The sequence below is a fragment of the Triticum dicoccoides genome, chromosome 7B (assembly GCF_002162155.2).
Source record: "Triticum dicoccoides isolate Atlit2015 ecotype Zavitan chromosome 7B, WEW_v2.0, whole genome shotgun sequence".
Taxonomy (NCBI): Eukaryota; Viridiplantae; Streptophyta; class Magnoliopsida; order Poales; family Poaceae; genus Triticum; species Triticum dicoccoides.
The window spans coordinates 452,205,830-452,227,905 of record NC_041393.1 but is presented as its reverse complement, the minus strand read 5'-3'; the positions used below and the strand labels follow the sequence as shown (position 1 = coordinate 452,227,905).

At 44.5% G+C, this 22,076-nt stretch overlaps 1 protein-coding gene across 1 annotated transcript; it reads left to right on the top strand.

Annotated features, from left to right (window-relative positions):
- The first annotated feature begins 928 nt into the window (after positions 1–928).
- On the top strand, positions 929–21,873 carry LOC119338979 (negative regulator of systemic acquired resistance SNI1-like). Its single transcript, XM_037611174.1, has 13 exons — positions 929–1,071; positions 1,159–1,282; positions 1,399–1,488; positions 1,890–1,958; positions 2,893–2,974; positions 3,059–3,108; positions 3,304–3,489; positions 3,569–3,639; positions 3,710–3,779; positions 19,252–19,317; positions 20,780–20,932; positions 21,454–21,578; positions 21,765–21,873. Exons 1-13 carry the CDS (start codon positions 929–931, stop codon positions 21,841–21,843), a joined length of 1,308 nt encoding a protein of 435 aa, XP_037467071.1. The 3' UTR covers positions 21,844–21,873.
- The last annotated feature ends 203 nt before the right edge of the window (positions 21,874–22,076 follow it).

Sequence of the window (22,076 nt, the reverse complement as noted above, 5' to 3'; positions counted from 1 at the left end):
TCCAGGACTTGCCGTGTCGCAACGGAGGGCTTCGACGGTGCCGTTGCTTCGGCCTGAAAGGGGATCGAACCCTGTGACGGATTTTGGGCGAGATCCGGCGAGCGGACTCGCACCGTACGCGGTGGATGTTACCGATCCACCTCCCAAGCTCCGGCGGTGCAGCGGCGGTGAGGGGAAGAAAATTTGGCTCTGAAAACCAATGTAACAACCCTGATCTGCTCGAGGGGATCGGGGTCCAGAGAAGGGACGAGGGGAACAGAGGAGAAGGGGGATGAGCTTGGAGAAGGGGGCTGAGATTGCAGAGGAAGGTTGAGTATAGAGATTCGTTTACACACGCATACTCCCACACAACCACAGGCGGCCACCCTTTAACGCTACCTACGCCTCCACTTGGCCGGATAGTATGTAGACAGAACGACCTATTAGTTTGTAGATAACAAAGCACAAAGTTAGATGAAAGAAATATATGATTGACCTGTTACTGAAGAGAAATAATCACATCTGGACAAGCACCTCAAAATGTCCTTTTGAACAATTACGCAAAGAACCACTGGCTACTGGACCTGAATAACAAATGTAGCATAAAACGGTGGCGTTACACATGGATTTGTAATCAGATCGTTATTGTAGCTGGAACTATTTTATAACTGAACATCTTGAGAAATGTCTTGAATTCCTATCTCTTTGTCAAATATTCAGATCTGCAAGCATTTGTGCCTTATCTTTAAGCTAGTTCTTTCTTTAAGATCAAAACGTTATGCATTGTTGAGATTGAAATTAGTGTTATACTTTGTGGCTCTTCATGTTCATCTCCATTGTTATTAAGTTAGAAACTTGGTACCTCACAGCCATTGCTCACATGTTATGTCTTCAATTAATTCAAACCAGAAGTCCTGGGTGCTTGGTGTGCTGACATTTGATATCAAATATGCAGGACTTGCCATTCACCAAAGTACCTTGTGACCTTCACTGTTGGATATGCATAGAAAGAAAATATAAACAGAGCAGTGAAGAAGGTAATGCTGTTGTCAACTTTATTGAGCAGAATAACCTAAAAATTAGCTCTGCGCAGTTTTAGTAGAAATTGAATTTTCTTATCAACGCATGCCATTTCACTTGATTACCATCCTGATTGTTTTTTCTTCTTCTTTGTTGCAGTTTTCCGACAATTTCGCTATCCTGTTATCTCATTTTGTGTGCTTTTGATGTTAACTTGCAGCAATATCCAAGAGTATATTTGACAAATTCTGGTTCCCATCCAACTCTAGTTATAGTTAAAGAGGTAAAGGATGACATAATGTATTAGATGTTTTTTCAACAAACTATGTACTGTTGTATGTTTTATACTTCTATTGGATTTAAAAATCTAACATGCATAAGTAATTTCCCATTTTCCAGTCATGGTCACCATTTCTCCTTGGCAACAATGTAGCTTCTGGTGAGATTGGGAGAAACACCAGTCGCTCAGATCACCTCTTTGATTCTTTGGTAAGCTGGTATTAGTGTGCTACATTATTTTCTTATGCTGTATTCATATTTGCAAATTCTGTTTTCCTGCTTATGAACATATTTGTCTTGAGTTTCCCTGCTCTTATTGGACCAAGAAGCACATCCTCACTGTATGTTCTTGGGGCCTGGGTATTTTAGCCTACATTATGCCTTTACAGGTTTTCTTCTACTTTTGTTCTTGTCCCCTAGCCACTTGATTACTTGAGTTCCTTGAACACTACTTTTTACTGTTGTATTATATGTTGGTAAATATTTTAAGTAGGAATTAGGAACTATCTTTTGGATGTTAAAAGACTATTTTGCAATACTTATTATCATAGTATTTGGCTTCCTCATTTTTCTGTGTCCGAAGTATCTGATTCAGTTTTACCCTTCTTCAGAGATTTTCTTTGTTGACCGAGGCTATGGTTGAAGCATCGAATGACACAGGTGCTAATAATGGGCTTAAGGTAAATCCCTGATGGTCTCTAACTCCAGAGAATATTGGAAAAGTCCACTTCTCAAACTTAAACTTCCACAAATGCCCACTTTTAAGTCACAAACTCAACTGTACGAGTTGTGACTTGAACTATCCTGTCCATTTTTCAATCACAGGTGGTTTTAGTTGACGCAGATGCCGCATGTACGCACATCAGCACCATGTCATTTAACAGATCAGTCCAAGTTGACTGGATGGATGAGTCTAGGTTAAACCACCGAAAGAGGCCTACCCCTGATCCACTTATCCTCCTAGAATCTAATAGATTTGCCATTCCCCACACTAAATGATCCAAACTGAACAAATCTATCCTTACTTTCATGAGGCCCTTCCAAAAGTGAGAGTCCGTTGGTTTGGCTTTAATCGCCATGAGTGATTTTTGCCCCAAATACTTACTTCATAGGAGCGACCGCTAAATTTCATCCTTGCTTAGCAGCTTAAACAACCATTTACTCATAAGTACATAATTTTTTACTAGTAATTTATGAATCCTGAGGCCACCCTGGTCTTTTAGGGGTACAGAAAGAATTCCCATCGTGCTAAACGATCCTTTCTCTTGTGCTTCTGGAGAAAAATCCTGCTTGTTGTCTCCAAATGGCAACAAAAAAGTTTGTGTTCTTTAACTAAGTCTGAAACGTGACTATGTTTAGCCAGGTCCCTAAAACTCTTGCTATTCCAAAAAATCCCTCTCATTTCTTATTATTCTTTCATTTTGAGAACCGCCAAAGTAAATGATACCTAATAAAGATAACCTGAGGGTGTACCTCAAATTAGGAAGGGTTACACTATGAGTTTTTCTGTTATGGTATCGCATTCCTTGGCAGTACTATGGAAACTTTGCATCTATAATATACGTTTCTTTGTCTGTTGTTGAGATTTGAAGCTTGTTCTGTTCTGTAATTTAGCATATAGAGAACATGGTGCTGTTCCAATATCTCGTTCGCACACTTGAGGCTGATTTTGTACCTCATCATATTGCATATAAAGGTAAAAGTGCCTGTCAACTTAACTGTTTTACATTCCTGTGTATAAGACAATATATTCTTAAACATTCTTGTGATTTTGTTGCAGAGTCATTAGACTGGGTGATTATCAGGGAATCTGTTTTAAACGTGCTTCTGGTAAGACCTACCTACATCTGTAATTTATAAAAAGTAGCTTAGCTTTCTGGGCTAAAACTTTGTTTGTTGTTTCTTTGCCTCGTCATATTTTATTGAAGATTTTTTTTACCATTGACATAGTCATAGTTATGTGAAAGTATTGCAACGTCTGCGTTATTTTATGACATTTTTGGAATCCCTAATATTCATTAACAGGGATCGCGAAAACTGGTATTCAAAATGTTTGTCAAGAACTGCATATCCCTTCTGAACCAACATCAGCGGGAAGTTGAAGATGACATATCTTCTAAATCAGCATCTGATTTAGATTCTTCCTTAACCTTTCCATTGGTTGAGTTTGAAAGAGAAGCGCTTATATCCGTGAAAAAACTTTTCATTATGGTGAGCTATACCATAGTGTTTTTGATCATACACAGATTGGTGTGAAGTGCAGATGCTAACTATTTCAGTTTTTTTGTAGGTTATAAACCTTGACTTGATTAGGAAAGAAGCAGACAAATTGGGCCTGACTTCAAGGGCTGATGGCCTCAGGTTTGGTTCTTAGTTTCATTTGCTTAAGAATGTAGCCATTGTGCCTGACATTCCATTTCCTTCTCTGTAGGAATCCTATCCTGGAAGTTATTCTAGAGGAGCTAACTTACAACACAATCTACTTATCCCCATTTCTTTTGGTAAATGCAAACCACTGCATCCTTCTGGCCTCTTACTCATTTTTCATGGATATCTTAATGTTATTATAATGTTGAACTTGCACGAGAAACTGAATTGGTGGTTCATTTAAAGCTTGTTGTAAACCCACTCAAAGTTCCTAGTAAAGCTTGACTGAATGCTTACCAATTTTCACTTTATTACGAGTTCGCTTGATGCCAGCTAAAGATAGGAAATAAAGACCACATACTGAATTAGAATAGCTGACTTTACTTGAAATCTAGTACTCTAATGTTCTGTTAATTCATCAATCAGTAATCCGCACATGTGCTGGATTTTCCCCAGGAAAAGGAAATGTGCACAACCCTTAAGCTTCCGCGTACTAGTTGCTGAGATAGAAGAATAAGACTGCACAGTCAAGCATAATGCCAGTTAAATTAGCTTTAGTTGTTACACATCTATAATTAATTTTCCTATCCCCTGTGTGATGTCCCTGTTGTATAGGGGGATTCCTGTTCTTTTTTCCAAGATCATGCAGGAGAGCTGCATGCATCAGTAATAAGATAAAATGAGTTCTACAATGTCATTTGAAAGGCATGACCCAAAGAAATGACACAACCCAGAAAAAGGGAAACACACAGCCACCTAGGCAGCCTGAAACGACCTAAGGATTGCTACCACTAAAATACTTGTGCCGACGGCCATCCATGACCTCAAACACAATCGTCCTCACCAGGCCACACCCTAGTCAATTACAAGTATAATCTGTAAGGCATGGGAAGCAGTCATCCACCATGGGAGTTTGCAGCAACAGCCAAATGTACAAGCATCACGGAGGCAGCAGCAACTTTTTTTTTTGGAAAAGGAGGATATACACCCGGCCTCTACATCTGGACGATGCATGCAGCCATTTTATTAATTATTCACAAAGACCATACAAAGTAATACATCAGTAACCCTGAAGCCACCATCTAGGCAACACCTGTTGCTATTCCTACCCCTTCGATGAAGGTGTGCTGAATATCCGGGCCGAATACCAAACAGACATTGCACCAAACCCTAACATCTAAAGTCGGATGCCCCAGCCCAGCCACACACCGGGACTGGGTCACACCGGTCCGATGCACTCTCAAAGATCACCGCAGCCGTCTTCCACCAATCCCTCTCCAGAGCAAGCACTGACGCATCACCATTGCCAGGCTGCCGTCGACGCCACCACGGCGCCACACAGCGCCACCACCCTTCACGTATCCATCCACACGTGCTCGTTGCCGAAACTCCGCGGCGCCATGCCACCGAGATCCGTTGCCGGCCATGCGGTAGATGTAACACCGCTTGTCCTCTTGTCCCCTCTAGCCAGCGGTTGCTCCAAAACGACGCCCCTAGGAGGGAGAACGATACCGCAGGCGTCATCATCGTCCGATCCGGTAGACCCAGATCTAGGGTTTCCCCCGGAACACCCACCACCTTCCCATGCTCACCGAAGGCGACACCTCCATGAAGATGACGACGCCATGAGCGTCACTGCCGCCCAATCCGGAGGGATTTGGGTTTTCACCCCGGTACACGAGCAAATGAGGGAGGCAGAGGCGGAATGGAGAACCTTGACGACGCTTATATGTAGGGGACGGCGCCCGCCGGCGTCGCCGTCGTCGTGGCCGGAAGATCCGGCCTTGGATTTCTCTGGGCTCCACACTTCCCCATCCCTTTCTTCAGACGCGGCACCGGCGACCAAGGGCAGCCGGAGACCAGATCAAGAGGCTTGGATTGGGACGGCGTCAGATCCGGGACGGGTGCCCCCGAGGCCACCACGCCCGCAGGCACCACCCGCCACCATCTCGCCACCCGTGCGGCCAAGGGGGGTGGCCAGCACCTGCAACAGCCGCCGACCAAGGGCTACCTCATGAGGCCGCCTCGGTTCCAAGTCCCCCGTGCGCGGCAGGGCGGACAGGATCCTCACCGCCATCTTCCCCGACGGCATGCGGCATTCCAGCGACCCCCTCCCATGGCAGCGAGGGAGAGGAGAGAGGGAGAGGCGGCCGGCGGCGGACTAGGTTTAGCGCCGCCCAAGTCGGCCCTGCGGGAGCGACGCGGGGGCTGCAAGCTGTGATCACCTTAATTCTCAATTTCAGAGGCAGCAGCAACTAGTCCCTAGCGACGACCGACCTCCAGTTGCATGAGCATCAGGTTGACCAGGGGCAAATGAACCTGGTGTGGAGAATGGTCAATGCAGCCACTCCAACCACGACGCCTTCAAGGACCGTCACCAGCCTGTCCAGCACCGTCAAGACTACCAATGCCTAGCCATGGAACCGAACGGATAGAAGAGAGCCGGCAGTGACGAGGGTTTGGTGAGGTGGGAGAACGACGAATGGTTTGGGATGGGGTTGAGGCAGTGAGGGTTTGCTTCATGGGTTTACAAGTTACCCTAACATTGGTCGTTTTATTTTTGAGAGCCCCCGTTTTAAATTCCACTGAATCTATACAAATCAGCTAAAGGTGACTGACTAGAGTTAAGGTCTCAGTAGAGATCTGATATGCATATTACTGACTACTTTGATTGCTTTGCTTCATGAGTAGTACTCAAACTTGCACAAGAATGTCTTAGTAATACCCATGATTGTACTTTCCAAATTCCTAACTTTTACGTCTTGTAAAGCAATCAAACCAAGACCTATGATGGTTAAGCAGCTACTATGTTAGTGTTTTGGGTCTTCATGTGGTTTTACAGGTAAAAGGGTGTTCCGGGTCAGCTGTACGGTTGAAACTGAAACTTGTCTCTTTTATTTTGGGTCATTTATATGGAATAGCTGTGCTTTAGCAGGCTATACACTAATAGAAACAGCACCACTATGAAGGAAATATGCCCTAGAGGCAATAATAAAGTTATTATTTATTTCCTTATAATCATGATAAATGTTTATTATTCATGCTAGAATTGTATTTTCCGGAAACATAATACATGTGTGAATACATAGACAAACAGAGTGTCACTAGTATGCCTCTACTTGACTAGCTCGTTAATCAAAGATGGTTATGTTTCCTAACCATGAACAATGAGTTGTTATTTGATTAACGAGGTCACATCATTAGTAGAATGATCTGATTGACATGACCCATTCCATTAGCTTAGCACCTGATCATTTAGTATGTTGCTATTGCTTTCTTCATGACTTATACATGTTCCTACGACTATGAGATTATGCAACTCCCGTTTACCGGAGGAACACTTTGGGTACTACCAAACGTCACAACGTAAATGGGTGATTATAAAGGAGTACTACAGGTGTCTCCAATTGTCGATGTTGGGTTGGCGTATTTCGAGATTAGGATTTGTCACTCCGATTGTCGGAGAGGTATCTCTGGGCCCTCTCGGTAATACACATCACATAAGCCTTGCAAGCATTACAACTAATATGTTAGTTGTGAGATGATGTATTACGGAACGAGTAAAGAGACTTGCCGTTAACGAGATTGAACTAGGTATTGGATACCGACGATCGAATCTCGGGCAAGTAACATACCGATGACAAAGGGAACAACGTATGTTGTTATGCGGTCTGACCGATAAAGATCTTCGTAGAATATGTAGGAGCCAATATGGGCATCCAGGTCCCGCTATTGGTTATTGACCAGAGACATGTCTCGGTCATGTCTACATTGTTCTCGAACCCGTAGGGTCCGCACGCTTAAGGTTACGATGACAGTTATATTATGAGTTTATGCATTTTGATGTACCGAAGGTTGTTCGGAGTCCCGGATGTGATCAAGGACATGACGAGGAGTCTCGAAATGGTCGAGACGTAAAGATTGATATATTGGAAGCCTATGTTTGGACATCGGAAGTGTTCCGGATGAAATCGGGATTTTACCGGGTTACCGGGAGGTTACCGGAACCCCCCGGGAGCCATATGGGCCATCATGGGCCTTAGTGGAAAGGAGAAAGGGGCAGCCCAAGGTGGCTGCGCCTCTTTCCCCTCCCCTAGTCCTTTTAGGACTAGGAGAAGGTGGCCGGCCCCCCTCTCTCCCTTCCCCTCCGAGGAATCCTAGTTGGACTAGGATTGGGGGGAGGAATCCTACTCCCAGAGGGAGTAGGACTCTCCTGCGCCTCCCTCTTTGGCCGGCCAGCCTCCCCTCCTCTCCTCCTTTATATACGGAGGCAGGGGCACCTCTAAACACACAAGTTGACACAAGTTGATCCACGTGATCGATTCCTTAGCCGTGTGCGGTGCCCCCTGCCACCATATTCCTCGATAATACTGTAGCGGAGTTTAGGCGAAGCCCTGCTGCTGTAGTTCATCAAGATCGTCACCACGCCGTCGTGCTGACGAAACTCTTCCCCGACACTTTGCTGGATCGGAGTCCGGGGATCGTCATCGAGCTGAACGTGTGCTCGAACTCGGAGGTGTCGTAGTTTCGGTGCTTGATCGGTTGGATCGTGAAGACGTACGACTACTTCCTCTACGTCGTGTCATTGCTTCCGCAGTCGGTCTGCGTTGGGTACGTAGACAACACTCTCCTCTCGTAGCTATGCATCACATGATCCTGTGTGCGCGTAGGAAAATTTTTGAAATTACTACGAAACCCAACAGTGGTACCAGAGCCTAGGTTAATGATGTTGATGTTATATGCACGAGTAGAACACAAGTGAGTTGTGGACGATACAAGTCATACTGCCTACCAGCATGTCATATTTTGGTTCAGCGGTATTGTTGGACGAGACGACCCGGACCAACCTTACGCGTACGCTTACGCGAGACCGGTTCCCTCGACGTGCTTTGCACAGAGATGGCTTGCGGGCGATTGCCTCTCCAACTTTAGTTGAACCAAGTATGGCTACGCCCGGTCCTTGCGAAGGTTAAAACGGAGTCTATTTGACAAACTATCGTTGTGGTTTTGATGCGTAGGTGAGATTGGTTCTTACTTAAGCCCGTAGCAGCCACGTAAAACATGCAACAACAAAGTAGAGGACGTCTAACTTGTTTTTGCAGGGCATGTTGTGATGTGATATGGTCAAGGCATGATGCTGAATTTTATTGTATGAGATGATCATGTTTTGTAACCAAGTTATCGGCAACTGGCAGGAGCCATATGGTTGTCGCTTTATTGTATGCAATGCAATCGCGATGTAATGCTTTACTTTATTACTAAACGGTAGTGATAGTCGTGGAAGCATAAGATTGGCGAGACGACAACGATGCTACGATGGAGATCAAGGTGTCGTGCCGGTGACGATGGTGATCATGACGGTGCTTCGGAGATGGAGATCACAAGCACAAGATAATGATGGCCATATCATATCACTTATATTGATTGCATGTGATGTTTATCTTTTTATGCATCTTATCTTGCTTTGATTGACGGTAGCATTATAAGATGATCTCTCACTAAATTATCAAGAAGTGTTCTCCCTGAGTATGCACCGTTGCAAAAGTTCTTCGTGCTGAGACACCACGTGATGATCGGGTGTGATAGGCTCTACGTTCAAATACAACGGGTGCAAAACAGTTGCGCACGCAGAATACTCAGGTTAAACTTGACGAGCCTAGCATATGCAGATATGGCCTCGGAACACGGAGATCGAAAGGTCGAGCGTGAATCATATAGTAGATATGATCAACATAATGATGTTCACCGATGAAACTACTCCATCTCACGTGATGATCGGACATGGTTTAGTTGATTTGGATCACGTGATGTCTATCTAAGTGGGAGTTCTTTAATAATATGATTAATTGAACTTAAAATTTATCATGAACTTAGTCCCTGATAGTATCTTGCTTGTTTATGTTGATTGTAGATAGATGGCTCGTGCTGTTGTTCCGTTAAATTTTAATGCGTTCCTTGAGAAAGCAAAGTTGAAAGATGATGGTAGCAATTACACGGACTGGGTCCGTAACTTGAGGATTATCCTCATTGCTGCACAGAAGAATTACGTCCTGGAAGCACCGCTGGGTGCCAGGCCTGCTGCTGGAGCAACGCCAGATGTTATGAACGTCTGGCAGAGCAAAGCTGATGACTACTCGATAGTTCAGTGTGCCATGCTTTACGGCTTAGAATCGGGACTTCAACGACGTTTTGAACGTCATGGAGCATATGAGATGTTCCAGGAGTTGAAGTTAATATTTCAAGCAAATGCCCGGATTGAGAGATATGAAGTCTCCAATAAGTTCTATAGCTGCAAGATGGAAGAGAACAGTTCTGTCAGTGAGCATATACTCAAAATGTCTGGGTATAATAATCACTTGATTCAATTGGGAGTTAATCTTCCAGATGATTGCGTCATTGACAAAATTCTCCAATCACTGCCACCAAGCTACAAGAGCTTCGTGATGAACTATAATATGCAAGGGATGAACAAGACTATTCCTGAGCTCTTCGCAATGCTAAAAGCTGCGGAGGTAGAAATCAAGAAGGAGCATCAAGTGTTGATGGTTAACAAGACCACTAGTTTCAAGAAAAAGGGCAAAGGGAAGAAAAAGGGGAACTTCAAAAAGAACGGCAAGCAAGTTGCTGCTCAAGAGAAGAAACCCAAGTCTAGACCTAAGCCTGAAACTGAGTGCTTCTACTGCAAGCAGACTGGTCACTGGAAGCGGAACTGCCCCAAGTATTTGGCGGATAAGAAGGATGGCAAGGTGAACAAAGGTATATGTGATATACATGTTATTGATGTGTACCTTACCAATGTTCGCAGTAGCACCTGGGTATTTGATACTGGTTCTGTTGCTAATATTTGCAACTCGAAACAGGGACTACAGAATAAGCGGGCACTGGCAAAGGACGAGGTGACGATGCGCGTGGGAAACGGTTCCAAAGTCGATGTGATCGCGGTCGGCACGCTACCTCTACATCTACCTTCGGGATTAATATTAGACCTAAATAATTGTTATTTGGTGCCAGCGTTGAGCATGAACATTATATCTGGATCTTGTTTAATGCGAGACGGTTATTCATTTAAATCAGAGAATAATGGTTGTTCTATTTATATGAGTAATATCTTTTATGGTCATGCACCCTTGAAGAGTGGTCTATTCTTACTAAATCTCGATAGTAGTAATACACATATTCATAATGTTGAAACCAAAAGATACAGAGTTGATAATGAAAGTGCAACTTATTTGTGGCACTGTCGTTTAGGTCATATCGGTGTAAAACGCATGAAGAAACTCCATACTAATGGACTTTTGGAACCACTTGATTATGAATCACTTGGTACTTGCGAACCGTGCCTCATGGGCAAGATGACTAAAACACCATTCTCCGGTACTTTGGAGAGAGCAACAGATTTGTTGGAAATCATACATACCGATGTATGTGGTCCGATGAATATTGAGGCTCGTGGCGGATATCGTTATTTTCTCACCTTCACAGATGATTTGAGCAGATATGGATATATCTACTTAATGAAGCATAAGTCTGAAACATTTGAAAAGTTCAAAGAATTTCAGAGTGAAGTTGAAAATCATCGTAACAAGAAAATAAAGTTTCTACGATCTGATCGTGGAGGAGAATATTTGAGTTACGAGTTTGGTGTACATTTGAAAAACTGTGGAATAGTTTCGCAACTCACGCCCCCCGGAACACCACAGCGTAATGGTGTGTCCGAACGTCGTAATCGTACTTTACTAGATATGGTGCGATCTATGATGTCTCTTACAGATTTACCGCTATCATTTTGGGGATATGCTTTAGAGACGGCCGCATTCACGTTAAAATAGGGCACCATCAAAATCCGTTGAGACGACGCCTTATGAACTATGGTTTGGCAAGAAACCAAAGTTGTCGTTTCTTAAAGTTTGGGGCTGCGATGCTTATGTGAAAAAGCTTCAACCTGATAAGCTCGAACCCAAATCGGAGAAATGTGTATTCATAGGATACCCAAAGGAAACTGTTGGGTACACCTTCTATCACAGATCCGAAGGCAAAACATTTGTTGCTAAGAATGGATCATTTCTAGAGAAGGAGTTTCTCTCGAAAGAAGTGAGTGGGAGGAAAGTAGAACTTGACGAGGTAACTGTACCTGCTCCCTTACTGGAAAGTAGTTCATCACAGAAAACTGTTTCAGTGACACCTACACCAGTTAGTGAGGAAGCCAATGATAATGATCATGAAACTTCAGATCAAGATACTACTGAACTTCGTAGATCAACCAGAGTAAGATCCGCACCAGAGTGGTACGGTAATCCTGTTCTGGAGGTCACGCTACTAGATCATGATGAACCTACGAACTATGAAGAAGCGATGGTGAGCCCAGATTCCGCAAAGTGGCTAGAAGCCATGAAATCTGAGATGGGATCCATGTATGAGAACAAAGTATGGACTTTGGTTGACTTGCCCGATGATCGGCAAGCGATTGAGAATAAATGGATCTTTAAGAAGAAGACTGACGCTGATGGTAATGTTACTGTCTACAAAGCTCGACTTGTCGCAAAAGGTTTTCGGCAAGTTCAAGGAATTGACTACGATGAGACCTTCTCACCCGTAGCGATGCTTAAGTCCGTCCGAATCATGTTAGCAATTGCCGCATTTTATGATTATGAAATTTGGCAAATGGATGTAAAAACTGCATTCCTGAATGGATTCCTGGAAGAAGAGTTGTATATGATGCAACCAGAAGGTTTTGTCGATCCAAAGGGAGCTAACAAAGTGTGCAAGCTCCAGCGATCCATTTATGGACTGGTGCAAGCCTCTCGGAGTTGGAATAAACGTTTTGATAGTGTGATCAAAGCATTTGGTTTTATACAGACTTTTGGAGAAGCCTGTATTTATAAGAAAGTGAGTGGGAGCTCTGTAGCATTTCTGATATTATATGTGGATGACATATTACTGATTGGAAATGATATAGAATTTCTGGATAGCATAAAGGGATACTTGAATAAAAGTTTTTCAATGAAAGACCTCGGTGAAGCTGCTTACATATTAGGCATTAAGATCTATAGAGACAGATCAAGACGCTTAATTGGACTTTCACAAAGCACATACCTTGACAAAATTTTGAAGAAATTCAAAATGGATCAAGCAAAGAAAGGGTTCTTGCCTGTGTTACAAGGTGTGAAATTGAGTAAGACTCAATGCCCGACCACTGCAGAAGATAGAGAGAATATGAAAGATGTTCCCTATGCATCAGCCATAGGCTCTATCATGTATGCAATGCTGTGTACCAGACCTGATGTGTGCCTTGCTATAAGTTTAGCAGGGAGGTGCCAAAGTAATCCAGGAATGGATCACTGGACAGCGGTCAAGAACATCCTGAAATACCTGAAAAGGACTAAGGATATGTTTCTCGTATATGGAAGTGACAAAGAGCTCATCGTAAAAGGTTACGTTGATGCAAGCTTTGACACTGATCCGGACGATTCTAAATCGCAAACCGGATACGTGTTTACATTAAACGGTGGAGCTGTCAGTTGGTGCAGTTCTAAACAAAGCGTCGTAGCGGGATCTACATGTGAAGCGGAATACAAGCAGCAAATGAAGGAGTCTGGATGAAGGAGTTCATATCCGATCTAGGTGTCATACCTAGTGCATCGGGTCCAATGAAAATCTTTTGTGACAATACTGGTGCAATTGCCTTGGCAAAGGAATCCAGATTTCACAAAAGGACCAAACACATCAAGAGACGCTTCAACTCCATCCGGGATCTAGTCCAGGTGGGAGACATAGAGATTTGCAAGATACATACGGATCTGAATATTGCAGACCCGTTGACTAAGCCTCTTCCACGAGCAAAACATGATCAGCACCAAAGCTCCATGGGTGTTAGATTCATTACAGTGTAATCTAGATTATTGACTCTAGTGCAAGTGGGAGACTGAAGGAAATATGCCCTAGAGGCAATAATAAAGTTATTATTTATTTCCTTATAATCATGATAAATGTTTATTATTCATGCTAGAATTGTATTTTCCGGAAACATAATACATGTGTGAATACATAGACAAACAGAGTGTCACTAGTATGCCTCTACTTGACTAGCTCGTTAATGAAAGATGGTTATGTTTCCTAACCATGAACAATGAGTTGTTATTTGATTAACGAGGTCACATCATTAGTAGAATGATCTGATTGACATGACCCATTCCATTAGCTTAGCACCTGATCATTTAGTATGTTGCTATTGCTTTCTTCATGATTTATACATGTTCCTACGACTATGAGATTATGCAACTCCCGTTTACCGGAGGAACACTTTGGGTACTACCAAACGTCACAACGTAAATGGGTGATTATAAAGGAGTACTACAGGTGTCTCCAATGGTCGATGTTGGGTTGGCGTATTTCGAGATTAGGATTTGTCACTCCGATTGTCGGAGAGGTATCTCTGGGCCCTCTCGGTAATACACATCACATAAGCCTTGCAAGCATTACAACTAATATGTTAGTTGTGAGATGATGTATTACGGAACGAGTAAAGAGACTTGCCGTTAACGAGATTGAACTAGGTATTGGATACCGACGATCGAATCTCGGGCAAGTAACATACCGATGACAAAGGGAACAACGTATGTTGTTATGCGGTCTGACCGATAAAGATCTTCGTAGAATATGTAGGAGCCAATATGGGCATCCAGGTCCCGCTATTGGTTATTGACCAGAGACATGTCTCGGTCATGTCTACATTGTTCTCGAACCCGTAGGGTCCGCACGCTTAAGGTTACGATGACAGTTATATTATGAGTTTATGCATTTTGATGTACCGAAGGTTGTTCGGAGTCCCGGATGTGATCACGGACATGACGAGGAGTCTCGAAATGGTCGTGACGTAAAGATTGATATATTGGAAGCCTATGTTTGGACATCGGAAGTGTTCCGGGTGAAATCGGGATTTTACCGGGTTACCGGGAGGTTACCGGAACCCCCCGGGAGCCATATGGGCCATCATGGGCCTTAGTGGAAAGGAGAAAGGGGCAGCCCAAGGTGGCTGCGCCTCTTTCCCCTCCCCTAGTCCTATTAGGACTAGGAGAAGGTGGCCGGCCCCCCTCTCTCCCTTCCCCTCCGAAGAATCCTAGTTGGACTAGGATTGGGGGGAGGAATCCTACTCCCAGAGGGAGTAGGACTCTCCTGCGCCTCCCTCTTTGGCCGGCCAGCCTCCCCTCCTTTCCTCCTTTATATACGGAGGCAGGGGCACCTCTAAACACACAAGTTGACACAAGTTGATCCACGTGATCGATTCCTTAGCCGTGTGCGGTGCCCCCTGCCACCATATTCCTCGATAATACTGTAGCGGAGTTTAGGCGAAGCCCTGCTGCTGTAGTTCATCAAGATCGTCACCACGCCGTCGTGCTGACGAAACTCTTCCCCGACACTTTGCTGGATCGGAGTCCGGGGATCGTCATCGAGCTGAACGTGTGCTCGAACTCGGAGGTGCCGTAGTTTCGGTGCTTGATCGGTTGGATCGTGAAGACGTACGACTACTTCCTCTACGTCGTGTCATTGCTTCCGCAGTCGGTCTGCGCTGGGTACGTAGACAACACTCTCCTCTCGTTGCTATGCATCACATGATCCTGTGTGCGCGTAGGAAAATTTTTGAAATTACTACGAAACCCAACACGACCCGCATCTCCATAACACTCGACCCAAAATAGGAAGAAGCGCTCATCCAGTTCCTCCGTGAGAACTGGGACATTTTTGCATGGAAGCCCGCTGACATGCCAGGTGTTCCCAGGGGACTGGCTGAGCATCGCCTAAGAGTCGACTCGTCTGCAAAACCAGTCAAAGAGCATCTTCGGCGGTCCGCCGTCCAGAAGAGAAAGGCCATCGGTGAAGAAGTGGCTCGACTGTTGGCGGCAGGATTTATCCGAGAGATATACCACTCCGAGTGGCTCGCTAATGTCGTCATGGTTCCTAAGAAGGACAAGTCGCTCCGAATGTGCATTGATTTCAAGCACATCAACCGGGCCTGCCCGAAAGATCACTTTCCTCTCCCTCGCATAGATCAAATTGTTGACTCGACCGCGGGATGCGAGAGGTTGTCTTTTTTAGATGCTTACTCCGGGTACCACCAGATCCGTCTGTACGGGCCCGATGAGGTAAAAACAGCTTTCATCACTCCATTCGGGTGCTTCTGCTATATCACCATGCCATTCGGCCTCAAGAATGCCGGAGCCACTTTTATGCGAATGATTCAGAAGTGTCTACTCACCCAAATCAGTCGGAATGTGGAAGCTTATATGGATGATATGAAGGAAATATGCCCTAGAGGCAATAATAAAGTTATTATTTATTTCCTTATAATCATGATAAATGTTTATTATTCATGCTAGAATTGTATTTTCCGGAAACATAATACATGTGTGAATACATAGACAAACAGAGTGTCACTAGTATGCCTCTACTTGACTAGCTCGTTAATCAAAGATGGTTATGTTTCCTAACCATGAACAATGAGTTGTTATTTGATTAACGAGGTCACATCATTAGTAGAATGATCTGATTGACATGACCCATTCCATTAGCTTAGCACCTGATCGTTTAGTATGTTGCTATTGCTTTCTTCATGACTTATACATGTTCCTACGACTATGAGATTATGCAACTCCCGTTTACCGGAGGAACACTTTGGGTACTACCAAACGTCACAACGTAAATGGGTGATTATAAAGGAGTACTACAGGTGTCTCCAATGGTCGATGTTGGGTTGGCGTATTTCGAGATTAGGATTTGTCACTCCGATTGTCGGAGAGGTATCTCTGGGCCCTCTCGGTAATACACATCACATAAGCCTTGCAAGCATTACAACTAATATGTTAGTTGTGAGATGATGTATTACGGAACGAGTAAAGAGACTTGCCGTTAACGAGATTGAACTAGGTATTAGATACCGACGATCGAATCTCGGGCAAGTAACATACCGATGACAAAGGGAACAACGTATGTTGTTATGCGGTCTGACCGATAAAGATCTTCGTAGAATATGTAGGAGCCAATATGGGCATCCAGGTCCCGCTATTGGTTATTGACCAGAGACATGTCTCGATCATGTCTACATTGTTCTCGAACCCGTAGGGTCCGCACGCTTAAGGTTACGATGACAGTTATATTATGAGTTTATGCATTTTGATGTACCGAAGGTTGTTCGGAGTCCCGGATGTGATCACGGACATGACGAGGAGTCTCGAAATGGTCGAGACGTAAAGATTGATATATTGGAAGCCTATGTTTGGACATCGGAAGTGTTCCGGGTGAAATCGGGATTTTACCGGGTTACCGGGAGGTTACCGGAACCCCCCGGGAGCCATATGGGCCATCATGGGCCTTAGTGGAAAGGAGAAAGGGGCAGCCCAAGGTGGCTGCGCCTCTTTCCCCTCCCCTAGTCCTATTAGGACTAGGAGAAGGTGGCCGGCCCCCCTCTCTCCCTTCCCCTCCGAGGAATCCTAGTTGGCCTAGGATTGGGGGGAGGAATCCTACTCCCAGAGGGAGTAGGACTCTCCTGCGCCTCCCTCTTTGGCCGGCCAGCCTCCCCTCCTCTCCTCCTTTATATACGGAGGCAGGGGCACCTCTAAACACACAAGTTGACACAAGTTGATCCACGTGATCGATTCCTTAGCCGTGTGCGGTGCCCCCTGCCACCATATTCCTCGATAATACTGTAGCGGAGTTTAGGCGAAGCCCTGCTGCTGTAGTTCATCAAGATCGTCACCACGCCGTCGTGCTGACGAAACTCTTCCCCGACACTTTGCTGGATCGGAGTCCGGGGATCGTCATCGAGCTGAACGTGTGCTCGAACTCGGAGGTGCCGTAGTTTCGGTGCTTGATCGGTTGGATCGTGAAGACGTACGACTACTTCCTCTACGTCGTGTCATTGCTTCCGCAGTCGGTCTGCGTTGGGTACGTAGACAACACTCTCCTCTCGTAGCTATGCATCACATGATCCTGTGTGCGCGTAGGAATTTTTTTGAAATTACTACGAAACCCAACACACTATTGGGTGCAATAGCTGCCATAGCTGTATCAGCGGAACTCCATGCGTAGCTGTGATAGATAGCTATTTAGAAAACTACTTGGCAACTAAACTGTTTGCCAATGATTGAGTAAATTGCACGAAACCACCACTTTGAAGGCTAGGTTTGCGATAAACACTAGGATACATTTTTTCGACAGAAAACACCACGTCTTGCGTATTTTTTTTGCAAAAAACACTGATCAGCGGATTTGACTCGATTAAGCATGTTTATGACAGACTGGGCCTGCTAGTCAGGCTGACGTGGCACCACCTAATTAACGGCGACGTTGGCTAACGTTATCATCATGTGTGGCCCTGTGGGGTCCACCTGTCATTGAAAGAAAAAAGGAAAAAAAATCTGGTGCTCGTCAACCTCCCGCCGCTGGACCAATTCGTCCAGATCCGTTGCTGCTCGCCGCGGCCGCCGCGCCTCGCTGCTGCTGCGCCGCGCCTGCTTGCTTCCGCGCCCACTGCTCGCCGCGGACCCCGCGCCTCGCTGCTACCGCGCGCGCTGCCTGCTCGTCGCGCCCGCTGCTTGCTCGTTGGTCGCCGCGCCCGCTACCTGCTCGTCGTGCTTGCTGCTTGCTCGCTGGCCGCCACGCCCACTGCCTGCTCGCCGCGCCTGCTCGCTGCTCACCGCACCAAGGGCGAGGCAGAGGACACCGCATGTCCCGCCCCCGCGCCCGGTTGAGGAGCGGCCTGCCGCAGCTCGCCAACAGCCCGCCGCCGCACCTTCTCGCCTGGAACCACCTCGCCGCCGCCCAGTTCGTCGCGGCCGCACCTTGAACTCCGGCGAGCGGCCAAGGTGCATGGCCGCACGCGGAAGATGCCATCGCCCCTGCTCGCGCCGACGAATTCCGGGAGCGCACCCCTGCTGCCCGCGCCCCTGTACTTCGATGTCGTCACGGCCCGCTCCAGCGTCACCGGAGACCGCCTCCGTGAACCTCCGACGCCCCACAACACCGGCCCGCTCCAGTGTTTCGCTGACGAGCCGGTCTCGCGCCCAGCAAAACCTTTCGTTGTAACGGTGTGAGAGATTGATGCCATGTCAGCCTGATTGGCGGGCCCCATCTGTCATAAACACACTTAACCGAGCCAGATCCGCCGATCAGTGGTTTTTGCAAAAACAATACGCAAGACATGGTGTTTTTTGTCAAAAAATGTATCCTAGTGTTTTTCGCAAACCTAGCCTTCAAAGTGGTGTTTTTTTTGCAATTTACTCCCAATGATTAGGCACATGGCTTGGTTTACCAGCTTCTTTTTTTGGTGAAGTGCGGACTTTGGAGTTTGGACCATCGCTGATGGGTACCTCAAGTGTTTAATAACTGTTTGGACACAAGTTAGATATCTGGTGCCATTTAGATATGAAAACTTGCACCTTGAATTCTTATCCGATGAATGCTATATGATTTTTTTTTGGAAATGAAAATAAAGAGATGAAAGCTATTTAGATATCAGAACCTGTACGCATAATTTTGTTTCTATTTGCTGCTCATTTTCCTGGTACTCCACTTTGATAGTAAATTAATGATTTTGTTTATCAACCGCAACAGGCCTTCACGGAGTGGAAGTGGAAATTGCAGATTATCCTGCTGTACTTCTCAAGATATCAAGTTAAGGTATGCTAAATTTACTTTATAATCACCTGATTCTTAGCATGCAAATGCCTTCTGTGCAACTAAAGAAATGCCCCTTTGGAGACAGTGATTGGTGTTTCAGTATATACAGCAGAAGTGTGACAATTGTGGTATCAAATGTTGGTATCAACTGTTGCTCTCCAGTTGATACAAATTTTCTTGCCTCTTAGATAGGTTCTCCAAATATTCCACCCCCATCATGTCTTCATTGGCATTATCTGGACTGGTTTGTTTTATTAATTACATAGGACTTGAATATGTACCTATAATTTCAAACTGAGTTCTGAAATAAATGGAACATCATTTAAAAAATTCTACAAGTTTAATCTGACAGACAGAATCACCTTGAATTTGGCCACAACGAAAATGAATTCCAATGCTGAAACAGCAATATTGGTTCTCACAGCTTAAGCTATCATTTGCAGGCTTATCCACAACACTTAGATCATCTCAAACACACTTGACTTTAAAAATGACACCACAATAGTAAATTTTATGCTAAATAGACATCACAAGAGCAAACTTTGTGGTAAATAACACTCCCGGGGAATATTCCATTGTTGGGCACAAGCCGGCGCAATGGGCCTCAGGGTAGTTCTTCCCACTAACTGGGATGTTCACTGATAGGGTGCTGACCCATGTAACCCTCACCTCCTAGGAGGATTGTATCTTCTCATGTTTTGAATGAAATGAAACGCAAAGGTCCTTTGCGTTTTCTCAAAAAAAGTTTCATTTAAAATGACACAAAGCGCTTCTCTTCCCTGCCTCCATCTCTTATCAACCAGTGACGTCCATTACCCTGTTTCCTAGGCTGCATGCATGTTTAGCTCCACTCAACCATGCATATGGTACTCCTTCCGATCGATCATAAGTGTTGCAGTTTTGAACTAATATTAGTTCAACCTTGGTTCAAAACCGCGATACTTATTATGAATCGGAGGCGTACCATTTTACAGATCTTTTGCTCTTTCCTATGTTATTTGAAAGTCTAGCATGATTGGATTATTTGTCCTCTAAACAAGAATCTTAGGAGTGTTACTGACCTGTACTAACTATTGTTTTTTGGACATGTTGATAGAAGTTACAAGTACTACAGTTTAGATGTCAATTAGAAAAGGATGTCAAGTACTACTGTTTGGTTTTTATAGGCAACTTTTCCCACACACATGGAGCTCTTATTTCTAGTAGCATTTTTGAGAGATAGACATCAAAATGCCAACTAACAGGTGCAGATGTATGTCACAAACTAACGTATTATTTATGAACTCAGTTTTCTGTGTGCATGGAGTTAAAATGACTAGAGATCATTATTAAATGTTAATATTGACATGCTAATTGGTGTATTGTCCTCGTTATCTCTTCTACCTGAGAGCTTTCACATAAGTTCATTTTGTGATCAAAGCAAAATCATGGATGCTATTGCCGCCTTTTTTGTTGCTCATGGTCTGCAGTACGTACTCGGAGGTCAGATAATTCTCAACAAGATTTGACAGTGGAAAGCGCTCTGAGTATGTTTTCAACAGAAGCAAGCGCAAAGGCCATGGTTAAGATGATGTGTCCAGAAGTTGCTCAGCTTCTCTTAGCACATGCATACCAGGTTAGGGCATTAATTGCCTTCTCCTTATTTTCTATACAAGATTTTTTTTTGTATAGATTTTGGACAGAGGCGACTAGATATTTGATTTGACCCCAGAAATGTATGTTTTGACCCGAGAAATAGTGACATGGAATAATATAGATGCATACACATCTCCAGAATATAGTTTCTAAGGCGATACTCCTTGGTAGATAGGCAGTAAGCGTATGTGTCTTTAACTCGTATGGCCATCTTTGCATTGTACTGTATATTGCCTGATTATCTGTCATTCAGGTTGAGAGCATAAATGCATCATTCATCCATTATTTGCCGCTAGCTTGATACTGTCTAGAGCATAATTCCTTTTCTCTTTGTTTAATTGAAGAGCGTAATACTATTGTTATTAAGAAACTTGAACAGGTGGCATTGTAGATCTCTGTCTTCCATGTTCCCACCCTGATGTTCTCTGCTGTTCTGATATTCTTCCATTTACAGCAATCTACATCTTGGGTTATAATTTTGACAATCATAAAACCTTTCAGGTCTGCCTATCCGTTGATGGTGGTTCTAGCGAAGCTAATGATGCAGCAAAAATGATGGGAGCGTCTCTTCTCGAGATATCTTGCAAGTTTGTGTTGGCTTTCCAGAATCTGAGAAAAATCAACACGTGAGTATTTTGTTGTGTTTATTATCGTAGCGGCCACCACGATTCTAAAGCTGTCAGGACTCAGGAGATGAGTGTCAGATGGTACTCTCGCTGCATGTCGGGCAGCCATATCAGACTATCAGTACGGATCTGCCAACAAATTCACTAAGTTCCCTGTGCATTTGATTTCTGTATACTGTTTTGCAGGAACATTCAGATTTCACAGTTTGAGAAAGAAGCTTTGTTCACTGCAGCAACGCTGACAAGAAAACTGCAGAATGAGTGAAGATTAGAGACTTGAAGTATTCATTTTCGATTTTGGAGACTTGGAAGCGATGGGATCAAATGGTTTATCTTAAGAGAACGATGGATCTTTGTCTCGTCTATTGTACGGCAAAGTTTGTTACCTGTGTATATATATTTCGGTTATCTATTTCCTCTGTAGTAGAGTATCTGACCCTGACGTAAAGAACTGAAGCATCTGGGCTGCTCATCTCGGGGCAGATATTAAATTCACTT